The sequence below is a fragment of the Bos javanicus genome, chromosome 3 (genome assembly GCF_032452875.1).
Source record: "Bos javanicus breed banteng chromosome 3, ARS-OSU_banteng_1.0, whole genome shotgun sequence".
Taxonomy (NCBI): Eukaryota; Metazoa; Chordata; class Mammalia; order Artiodactyla; family Bovidae; genus Bos; species Bos javanicus.
Window position 1 is genome coordinate 40,653,680 of NC_083870.1, and position 12,592 is coordinate 40,666,271.

Below are 12,592 nucleotides of genomic sequence, written 5' to 3' on the forward strand. Positions count from 1 at the left end.
GACTTGATGAACTGAATTTTTGGAGAAGGAAATGGCAACCCACTCCAGTACTCTTGTCTGGAAAATCCCATGAACAGAGAAGCCTGGTACATGGGGTCACAAAGAGTCAGACACGACTGAGCAACTTCACTTTCAACTGAATTTTACATTTTCGTAACTTTATATACATTTTTAGGAAAAACTATTTGCAATCTTTATTATATATCCCTATTTTTAGAATGAATTATTATTTCATATCATATGTCTCTACATAGAAGCTTATTTAGGCTTGAAAAATAGAGCCCTTAGAAGAATCCTGTAGAGGGAGGGTGTTTTTATCATATTGCTTTCAAAGTAGGAGCTAACAAATGTGACAAAACCTGTGCTGTTGGAAATGGTCATCCTGTTAAGAGATAGTTTGGAGAGAAGGAGACTTGTGGTCTGTTTTATGTATTATTTACTGATGTACAGCTGAGACTGTGACTGTGAAGCTGCACCCTTTTCTTCAGGAAAGAATTAGAGCCTTCATAGCTGTGTTCATGTCAATCCTGAAGTCTTTACCCTATTGGCATGTACTTTTGCTAATGGCTTTAGTGCAAGAAGATAAGATAAAATAAGCAGATAAGATGCTGTGTTTTTAGAAACAGTTTCCTTCAGAGTAATTTATACCCTGAAGCATGAACTGAGTTTAATTTAAATCTAATATAAGCCTTAAGAATCAATGGACTGGCTCAAGATGATTTTAATATATTTGTGTTTTAAGTTTCTTTTCACAGTATGTTTGGTTATGGGCTAGCAATGAAGTGGAATGAACCTATGTTTGATTTTGCACAAACTTTAGGGGTATCCTTAATTTGTGTTCTGGTTCTAAGTTCCTTCATCTGTATAGTAGGGATAAGAACACATGGCCTGCAAAATTTGTGAGGGTTAACCTAGGAAGAGTTTAATCCAGTTACTGTCCCATGTTAGGTTCTTTGGACATGGAAGCTAATATAGTTATTATTTTCTTAGTTTTATGGTAAGAGAAAAGAAGAATGTAAAAATAGTCAGGTATTGTACTGGCCTTAAAAAATGCCCATTTAAAGCAGGACTTAGCCAAAATTGTTGTTAAATGTTATTCTTTTAAATATCCCAAGGCTGAATTAAAGAGGATATATTTGATCCTTCAATATTCTGATTTTCATTATATTTTTTTCTTTTTTCTTTTTAAAATTTTGGAACAATGTGTACTCTTCTGGTTAATGTGTTATTTTCATTTGAAAGTTTGATGAAATAGATGGTCGTTATTATTAAAGGGAAGTACATTTCTTATAAGATAAAAGACAAATTATATAAAGCTTCATTCAACATGATTGTATATATAGAAGTTAATATCTCAAAAACTTAACTAAGGAAATGACCAAATGCACATTTCTCATGCACTCAGTCATCCATTCATACATTCTATAACTGACACTAGTTAATGCTAAAAATATTAATTGAAATTGTAATTTTCAAAGAGCACCACTCTGTTGCAGGTCACTGTCTACTTTGTGTAGTGTGATAAATCATGGTAATGTTATTAACTGGTTTTAGAACCAGTCCCACTTTCATTTTAAGTCCTCCCCAAACAGTGTACTTATAAAATTCAGTGCATTTGAAAATTGATAGCAATTCTTTTTTTTTTTTTAACAAGTGAAACTTTTCACATGAGTAATATTGGTCTCATTTTCAACCAAACATGATCTCTTTTCCTTCTGAATGAAAGAATACTGCATGCATCTCTATAGAACAATAGATACTACCTCCCACATAATTATTGGGGCATGTTTAGTGCCTCCTTAAGTAGAATCTAAATATTTGTAGTGTAATTAATCAAATAAAATCTATATACTTGCAGCCTCAGACATGCTCAGTGATAGATCGGCAAACATATAGTCTTCTATGAATATTTTTATTTTTGATTATTTATTTTTATTATTATTTATTTTGATTATTTTTGATTAAACATAGAAAGCCAATGAATATGAGCATATTGAGTGATATGGATTCCTAGGTCTGTTTTTATAACAATGCTTATACCACCTGAATCATGTTTTGCTTTGCTTAGTGAATTAAGTAAATATTTAGTTGTGGACCAGGGTATCTAAGAGTCTAAAAAATCATTTGTCCTTTTATATCTGGTTTATTTCATGCACTATTGTGTTTCAATGGTTCCATGTGGTAGCATGTATTAGAACTTCATTCCTTTTCTGGTTGAATCACATTCTATTATATGTATATATCACATTTTGTGAATCTATTCACATATTGATGGAAACTTGTTTTCGCTTTTTCATTATGGTGAATAATGTTGCAATGAGCATTCACATACAGATGTCTGTTTTAAATTCCGAATTTCAATTCACTTAAGTATATACCTAGGAATGGCATTGTTTGGCCATGTGGTACTTCTATATTTAGTATTTTTAGAGATATTATATGGTGCCACTCATTTGAAATTTCTAGCATAGCAAACTTCATAGAAATGGAGAGTAAATTATCAGTTACCAGGGCCTGGGCAGAGGAGAGGAATAGAGACTTATTGCTTAATGGTTAAACCGTTTCAGTTTGGGCTAATGAAAAAGTTTTGGAAATAGTATTGATGATTGCATAACATTGTAAATTTAATTATGCTATTAAATTGTACACTTTAAAATGGTTAAAATGGCAAAAATTTATGTTGTATATATTTTACAACAATTTAAAGAATGAATAATAAAAGAAGTTGTTTAGTCACTAAGTTGTATCCAGCTCTTTTGTGATCCAAGGGACTGTAGCCAACCAGTCTACTCTGTCCATGGGATTTCCCAAGCAAGAATACTGGAATGAGTCACCATTTCCTTCTCCAGAGGATCTCCCCAACCCAGGGATCAAACCCATGTCTCCTCCGTTGACAGGCTGATTCTTTACCACTGAGACACCAGGGAAGATCAGAATAAGTATAATATACCACAGTTCAGTTCAGTCGCTCAGTCGTGTCTGACTCTTCATGACCCCATGAACTGCAGCATGCCAGGCCTCCCTGTCCATCACCAACTCCCGGAGTTTACCCAAACTCATGTCCATTGAGTCAGTAATGCCATCCAGCCATCTCATCCTCTGTTGTCTCCTTCTCCTCCTGCACTCAATCTTTCCCAGAGTAAGGGTCTTTTCAAATGAGTCAGCTCTTTGCATCGGGTGGCCAAAGTATTGGAGTTTCAGCTTCAACATCAGTCCTTCCAATGAACACCCAGGACTGATCTCCTTTAGGATGGACTAGTTGGATCTCCTTGCAGTCCAAGGGACTCTCAAGAGTCTTCTCCAATACCACAGTTCAAAAGCAGCAATTCTTCGTCACTCAGCTTTCTTTATAGTCCAACTCTCACATCCATACATGACCACTGGAAAAACCATAGCCTTGACTAGATGGACCTTTGTTGGCAAAGTAATATCTCTGCTTTTGAATATGCTGTCTAGGTTGGTCATAACTTTCCTTCCAAGGAGGAACTGTCTTTTAATATCATGGCTGCAATCTCCATCTGCAATGACTTTGGAGCCCCCCCAAATAAATTCAGCCACTGTTTCCACTATTTCCCCATCTATTTGCCATGAAGTGATGGGACCAGATGCCATGATCTTAGTTTTCTGAATGTTGAGCTTGAAGCCAACTTTTTCACTCTCCTCTTTCACTGTCATCAAGAGGCTCTTTAGTTCTTCACTTTCTGCCATAAGGCTGGTGTCTTCTGCATATCTGAGGTTACTGATATTTCTCCCGGCAATCTTGATTCCAGCTTCTGCTTCTTCCAGCCTAGCGTTTCTCATGATGTACTCTGCATATAAGTTAAGTAAGCAGGGTGACAATATACAATCTTGACGCACTCCTTTTCCTATTTGGAACCAGTCTATTGTTCCATGTCCAGTTCTAACTGCTGCTTCCTGACCTGCATATAGGTTTCTCAAGAGGCAGGTCAGGTGGTCTGGTATTCCCGTCTCTTGAAGAATTTTCCACAGTTTATAGTGATCCACACAGTCAAAGGGTTTGGCATAGTCAATAAAGAAGAAATAGATATTTATCTGGAACTCTCTTGCTTTTTCCATGATCCAGTGGATGTTGGCAATTTGATCTCTGTTCCTCTGCCTTTTCTAAAACCAGCTTGAACATCTGGAAGTTCATGGTTCATGTATTGCTGAAGCCTGGCTTGGAGAATTTTGAGCATTACTTTACTAGCGTGTGAGATGAATGCAATTGTGCAGTAGTTTGAGCATTCTTTGGCATTGCCTTTCTTTGGGATTGGAATGAAAACTGACCTTTTCCAGTCCTGTGGCCACTGCTGAGTTTTCCAAATTTGCTGGCATATTGAGTGTAGCACTTTCACAGCATCATCTTTAGGATTTGTAATAGCTCAACTGGAATTCCATCACCTCCACTAGCTTTGTTCGTAGTGATGCTTTCCAAGGCCCACTTGACTTCACATTCCAGGATGTCTGGCTTTAGGTGAGTGATCACACCATCATGATTATCTGGGTCGTGAAGATCTTTTCTGTACAGTTCTGTGTTTTCTTGCCGCCTCTTCTTAGTATCTTCTGTTTCTCTTAGATCCATACCATTTCTGTCCTTTATTGAACCCATCTCTGCATGAAATGTGCCATTAGTATCTCTAATTTTCTTGAAGAGATCTCTAGTCTTTCCCATTCTGCTGTTTTCCTCTATTTCTTTGCATTGATCCCTGAGGAAGGCTTTCTTATCTCTCCTTGCTATTCTTTGGAACTCTGCGTTCAAATGGGTATATCTTTCCTTTTCTCCTTTGCTTTTCACAATGTACCACAACGAACAGATTTTATACTTCGAGTGGGTGAATTGCATGGTATGTGAATTACAGTCCATGAAGCCATTTGAAACATAAAGTTTACCTAAAGGATTACACTTACAAAGGGGAAGTTTAAGGTTAGTAGCAGGAGGTAGCTGAAATGGATTGGATTTGGGAAATTTATGGTTCTGCCAACAAACAGCCTATTCTAGGCACCCTGAGGCTAACATAAAAAGGAAAAAAAAAAAGCCTTAGTATCTCCAGGGACTTTCACAGGAAAGCACTCAAAGCAAGGGCATTATATTTTGTTACCTATTCTTTTAAACAACTTTTAACTTATCATTGGGCATTCAATATGGCTTAGTAACTGCACATTTTACAATGCTTATATATAACATTCATTGTGAATTTGAATCTTTACAATAACCTCTGTTTAAATTATGAATAGTTGAATATAGTATGTTGATTAGAAATTAATGGGATATGTACAAATGCTGGCTTTTTCAATATGTTTTGCTTTTCGTAATTTGATTTCTGATTGAGATATTTTGTGTTTGAGAATGTTTGTATTTTACCTGCTCCTCCGCCTCTCAGCCCCCCAACTTAGAGTTAAGGAAGCAAGGCAGGTGGTACATAGATTTGAGAAGTAGGATACAATTTCCTCTGTTTAAAAAATAACTCATTTTTATTAGATTATTTGTTCAATTACTTTTCCCTATTTTTAACGTATTTTTCAGCTGATCCAATTGATGTACTAAAAGCTCTAGATTTTCACAATTCTCCAGAGGGAATATCAAAAACAACGGGCTTTTGCACAAACAGAAAGAATTCAAAAGGTTCAGATACTGCTTACAGAGTTTCAAAGCAAGCACAACTTAGCGCCCCAACGAAACAATTATTTTCAGGTATGTTCTTTTTATTACTGCGACTACTGCTGCTTTGGTAACTATTATTATTCCTTTTTATCATGCTACATAATGCATAATTATGGGGGGATTTTTCATAATGGTTTGAAAAATACTTGGTGAATTTTTTTTCCTGTCCTTGAAAGCACTAAATGACCTGGTATTAATTGTCTAGAAGTCATGATAATGTAGGGAAAGGGAGTAGTGAAATGACAATTTCTGAGTATCACATTTTCTAAGTAAGTGCCTTATTATGAGTGCTTGCTTGCTATTGGATACATATCAATTGTTTTTTTCTTACAGCTTCACTAAGTTGAGTGGCCTTGTTCCTATTTAACAGAAGAAGAAACTGAATTTCATTGAGACTCTGATTTATCCATATTACAGAAGGTCAATATTTAATGCAGGGTTTGTTTCATTGCCAAGGCCAATATTGTCTTATCAAGTATTCCTTTTTGGTCTTTTAGGATCTTTTCAGAAACAATTTATCCTTTAAATTCTTCATATTATCCTCTAGTGTCCTCATGTGAAGGAACTCAAGTTCCCTATTTTTACATAAAACTCTTTTCTATTGATAGAAAAATTAAAGATCAAGGGACTACAAATTTACAAAGCAAAAATAGCATAGTTTTCAAGAAAGTACATTTTAAAGTATTTTTGAAAATAGATTTATTTTGCTAAATCATTGATTTTTCCAAAATATTTCCTGTCTTGAAAAATGCAAATTTGTGGTGGACAAAAGTAACAAAATGCAAATATAAGGATAAAATGCACACTTTTTCTGACTTAAAATGAAAAATTAAATTCATGAAATATTTTTCAAATCAAATGTGAAAGTTGTAAATAGTAAAAATTAAGCTGCTTTTCTCTTTATTTACACTCTAATGCTGAAATAGGAAAAGGATGGGAATTTTCAGGAGAGAAACAGAGAGTAAAATAGATTAATGGAAAAGCTTTAGAGATACTCAAGAAGTTAGTTTATAATTTTTTATATTTGGCTCATCATCTCAGGATCAGTTTTTCCGCCCTCTGGTGTAGTAGTTATTTTGATTAATTTGATTATTTCTGTTGTTTATTCTTGGAAAAAGAGCACAACATGTACTTCTAGGAGGTCCTTCTGTGTCAGTTAACAGAATAATCAACATTTCCCCATCTTCTCAAAACATTGTGTCTTAGGTATGTGATTTTAATAATGAGTAATTCAGATAGGAAGAGACATCTATATCTGTTTCCACATGCAAGTGATTATAGGGTTATGTTCCTGGAAGATATAGCTTCCTGTCAATTAATACAAAAGAGCATTTAATAAAAATTACCAACAGCACTTTTACCATTAAAAAATCTAAAGTGAATGTGTTAGTAGCATTCTTTATTAAAATAGTGAAAAATCTTGGGAAATTTATTTGAAATACTTTTTCTTTCATTATGAAAACACCAAGTAACAACTTCTTTCCTAATGAATGAAGTAAGCAGTAGTATTGGAAACGTCAACATTAGGGTTGGGGGAAGTGTTTTCAGATTGCCATTGTAATGCTCTGTTGAGTTAATTTATGTGTCCTCCAAAGTCCCAATTTGAGACCTTGAATTTAAATACCTGAGAACTCTGTACCTGTGACCTGAATAGATGCTGTAATTTGCAAATTCCACCTGGTCTCTTTAGAACACCTGCTGTGGGACAGACACAGTACAAGAAACTTTGTGTATATTGAACTTTATGTTCATAACCACCTGGAAAGAAGAATATTTCAACCCAAACAATGGATTAGGTGTTAGAAATGTGAAATTTTTGAATACAGTCACAGAACCCATGGATGATTTAAAGCTGAGAGATAGTCTGGGGACTCTTTTTAGACTAAAGTAGGCTTTTGCCATTATGCAAAATTACCTTCACACATGATTTTAAAAACCCTACCAACCACTAAGTTACATCAGAAAGAGATTTTATTTAAAGGGAGACATATTCTGCATGAAAATATATGGACCACAAGTTAAAAATTAAACCCCAATAATAGTTATTGTGCTTTTTTAATATCAAATGTATTCATGGATGCAATATCTATTGATGTTAAAAGCCCATTTAGGGAATCATTTTTGTATCTGATATACTCTTCTGAGTGATTATTACACATCTAGGATTTATGTATATACACTTATTAGAGGTGGTAACATTTTTTTCCTTTAACAGCAATCATTTAATAGAGAGGATACTTTATTCTTAGTTTGTGTTTATACATTTTAAAACATACTAAGTTGCAAACTTACACATTTTTTCTGTATCATATATACTGATCACTACTATTTAGATAAAATTTCACATCTTAAGTGGTTGAATTTGTGTTATTGAACTTACTTTGTAATGAATTATCTCTGATAGATTTAGTTGGCTGAAACAAATTTGATTAGCATCTTATAGGGAGGAATCTAAATAAGTGTCTAGGTTATATTGTGGACATTTTGACATTGAGTCATGATTTTTTATAATTTATTTTCTAAAGGTCATAACTTAGAGATTACAATTAAAATATTGTTGCTTAATTTTAAATTGAGAAACGCTTCCATAATTGAAAGATTTTACTTGTTGCTACAATTAGAAGTTGACAATTTTCAAAAGCTGTGTTACATAAATGGAATGATTAAAATTTGTTACAACTTATTAAGTCTCACATGAATATACTATTTCCTGAAATTCCTCTTTTTGTAAATGTCCTTTATTAAATAATTTTTGCAAAAATATTGTTTTATCCAACTCATACTATTTTGGCATCATTTTTTTGAGTACAGAACATATTTGAAAATTGAGGTATTCAGGGAAAGAAGTCCTATAATTCTCAACAACATTTTGAGTTAATCATTTGAAGAAAAAACTTCTTTGTTATTGAATTTCCTCAATTTTAGGCTGAATTACTTATATTTTTATTTGTAGTAAAAGAAGCTGAAAGGTGTTTTTGTTAATTGATGTGTTTTATTATCTTTCCATTCTATATACATGATCATTTTTCTTCTATTGATTTTCATAAATATAAAATTGGCTATCTCTGTGACACAAATCAAATCAAACAAAATTCTTACTCTGTGTGTGTGTTTGTGTATGTGTATAAATTGCAATGAAAGCAAGGTTTTTATGATCTATTTGTGATCCAGTGAAGTTGTATTGGTAAATTATTTTAAAGATTAAAATTAAGAATTTTAAGTAGACACTATTTGTTTGGAGGCATCTATCTAGATTTTAGAGTATCTAGATTTTAGGTAGATTAGAACCAAATAGGTAACGTTAATTGACTGCTTTCTTTGTGAAATATTCTTATTTACTTTCCATAATTCCATTTCATAAGACATCTTTCCACTATATCATTTTAAGTGGCTGCATAGAATTCCACTGTATTAGTATTTTAAAATTTCATTTAACCAATCCCAACCATTGCAAGCAATTTTAATGTTTTATTATTATAAATAGTATTCTAATTAATTGACTTAACATAATATCTTTATGTATAAGTATCCCTCTCACTTCTATAAATTCTTCACATTAAAATTTAAAGTCTCCTATAGTCTTCTGAATTTGAATTCAGGGCATTCATATTTATAGTATTTTTATTATTTCATACCACCATACATAATAGTGTATGGAATGGATGGACTGAATATGGAATTTCTTGGTGTTGGCTTATGCATGCACATATACACCAGTTTTGCATGTGTAAAAATTTTAATTTAAATAATTTCATCCTTCAAATAACAATACCTACTTTACTTATGTCCCAGGGTAGTAAAAGGATTAAATAAAATATATATGTAAACTTATTTTTGAAAAATAGAACCCACAAATTTATATGCAGTGTTTTTAGTAAAAAAAAAAACCCACAATAGTCATTGCTTAAATATCTGAGATGTATTGTGGTAACTATTTAATTTATATATTTATTTAATAAATGCTTACTAAGAACTTATATAGATCTGGCCCCATGCTGGATATTTGGGATATGATGATGAGAAGGAAAAGAAAAAAAATTAACCCTCTTAAATTTAGAATCAAATTAATCAAGTATCTAAGAGTTCTGATTTTAATGACATAAGCTTTTTATTAGTGAAACTTCATGTGTGATAGAAAAAACTGCTCAGAAAATCTTTAGCTTTTGAAGAGATGACTAAGAGCACCATCATATGTTGTGTCCTTACAATGCCTCTTTCAAGAGAGGATAGAGGGCACAGATTAGACAAAGGCGGAAAATACAAATTGTACACCAGAATTTCATCTTAAGTGTTCTAAAAGTGCTTATTGTGTGTTTGATATTGAATTGGCACCATGATCTTGTTTCCTAATTATGCATTCAATTTTACATAATCCTTGTGCTTTAATGAGTGGTGGCGAAGTTTGAATACAGCTTCAACAATTATTGCAGACAAAAATTAATAGAATCCCTTCCCCACTGGTTTTTAAGTCAGTATTGGTATTACTGTTTGAACTTTGGTTACTGGTTAAGACCACATTGGTAAGCTCAAAAATAATAGGGTGATCCAGGAATAGTTTAGAATTTCTGACTCTTTGGCATTCTGTTTTCAGGGGGAACTTTTCCAGAAGATTTTTCAATATTATTTACAATAAAACCCCAAAAAGGAATTCAGTCTTTCCTTTTATCTATATATAATGAGCACGGTATTCAGCAAATTGGTGTTGAGGTTGGGAGATCACCTGTTTTCCTGTATGAAGACCACACTGGAAAACCTGCCCCAGAAGACTATCCCCTTTTTAGAACCGTTAACATTGCAGATGGAAAGTAAGTAACACAATAATCCTGTGTTTTAACTATGTGGAAAGCAGTTCCTTCATTCGGTCATTCAACAAATATTTATAAAGTGTGATGCTGTTTTTCTAGGGAGCGGTGATGCAGAAATGAACAAAACAATAAAATACCTAACCTTACATAGTTTACAATCTGGGTCAAGCAGTGAATGATAAAAAATTACTAATGAATATCAGATGGTGATAAGTGACAGGGAGAAATATAGCAATGAAGAGAGTAGGGGATGATGGTGGGGAGTGCAATTTTAAGGAGTGAGGTCAGGGATAGTCTTACTAAGAAGGTGACATGCAAAGGTGGTAGGATGCATGCCACTGCTAATAATTAAAAGGGTACTATTCCACACGAAGGAAAAACAAATGCACAGCCTCTGATTCTGGCTGTGACTGATTTGGCCTAAGCAACATCAAGGATGCCAGTGTGGCAGGAACAGAGTGAAACATTGAGGATGGAGAGGCAGCAGGAGGGAAAATGGTATAATACTTTGTGTTGTTGTTTAGTCATTAAGTCCTATCCGACTCTTTTGCAACCCCATGTAGATGGCCAGGCTCCTCTGTCCATGGGATTTCCCAGACAAGAACACTGGCGTGGCTTGCCATTTTCTTCTTTAGGGGATCTTCTGACCCAGGGATGAAACCCACATCTCCTGCATTGGCAGGAGGATTCTTTTCCAATGAGCCACCAGGGAAGCCCATAATACATTGGATTATAGGTGATTGGAAACACTTTGGATTTTATTCCGGGTAAATACGAAGTCACTGTAGACGTTTTGAGCAAAAGAATGATCTGATTTGACTTCCTCAGATAGAGCTAGCGGTAAAGAACCCGCCTGCCAATGCTGGAGACAAAAGAGACTTGGGTTTGATCCCTGAATTGAAAAGATCCCCTGGAGGAGGGCTGGCAACCCACTCCAGTATTCTTATCTGGAGAATTCCATGGACAGAGGAGCCTGGTGGGCTATAGTTCACAGGGTTGCAAAGAGTTGGACACGACTGAAGTGACTTAGCACGCATGCATGCACCAATATTATTAATATTGACAATCATAGGAAGTTTTATATAATACTCAATATGTGCTGTATACTGTTGTGAACACCTTATACAAGTTAACTTATTTAATTTTTCACAACTTTTTGAAGAAAATAATAATAAACCCATTTTACAGATAAGGGAAGTAAGGTACTGGGAATTTAAGTAACTTGCATTTGGAAAGTGGCAAAGGTGAGGTTTGAACTCAGGTAGACTGTCCAGTAACAGCCACTCTCTTAAGAAAATCATGCTGAATTCTGTATTGTGAATATTGTTTAATATTGTTTTGCTCCCTATCATTTCAGGAGCAGCTAAAAGCAAATAAATGTTTGTTAAATGTACTTGATATTTTATTGCTGAATTTAGGCTACTAAGAAGATTTATCACAAATATAACATTTGATTATAGACATAAGAAAGAAATAGCTGTTCAGATGGGGAAAAAAAAATTCACACTCAGATTACCATTGTCAGAACCATGGAAAAACTGCCTCTCAAACCCAGGAAAAAACTGGGCTTTAACAAGTAATTTACATCATTATCCTTAATATGAAAAGTGATGATAATTCTATGAATGAAAATACATCAGAGTAAGAAGTGTAGGGTATACTGTTTTAGATTGTTTTAGATAAAGCAGTCCTCTTCGGCATGGTTGCCTTGAGCTAAGACCTTGGAAGCCAGGGAGTGAGCATGTGGGGTTATGGAGGAAGAGCAATCCTGACAAAGTGAATTAGGTGAAAGGAACAAGAAAGAGGCAGAAGTGTGGCTGGAATACTGCGAATCAGAAAGCAGAAATGTGGACATGAGATAGAAGAGAGGCAGGGTTAGGCAAAGTAAGGACTTCGGCTTTTACTGGGAGTATCTGGTTAGCTTTTAGCTAGAGAGAAACTTGATATGACTCATATTTTAAAATGGCGACTCTGGTTGCATCAGAGTGGGAGCAGGGACCAGTTAGGAGTCTAGGAGAGAGACATGGTTACCTGGTCAAAATTGTGAGATTTGAATCCTGAATATCCTGCAAATATAGGATTGACAGATTTCCTGATGATATGAATGTATAATATGACAGAAAGA

General features: G+C 34.2%; 1 protein-coding gene across 3 annotated transcripts in view; it reads left to right on the forward strand.

Annotated features, from left to right (window-relative positions):
- COL11A1 (collagen type XI alpha 1 chain) overlaps positions 1-12,592 on the forward strand; it is a 226,869-nt gene that overhangs the window by 25,463 nt on the left and 188,814 nt on the right. For all 3 annotated transcript variants that reach the window (XM_061411030.1, XM_061411027.1, XM_061411031.1), the window contains exons 2-3: positions 5,525-5,692; positions 10,254-10,467. In XM_061411030.1, coding sequence (XP_061267014.1) covers positions 5,525-5,692; positions 10,254-10,467 — 382 coding nt within the window. The remainder of the gene's footprint in view (positions 1-5,524; positions 5,693-10,253; positions 10,468-12,592) is intronic.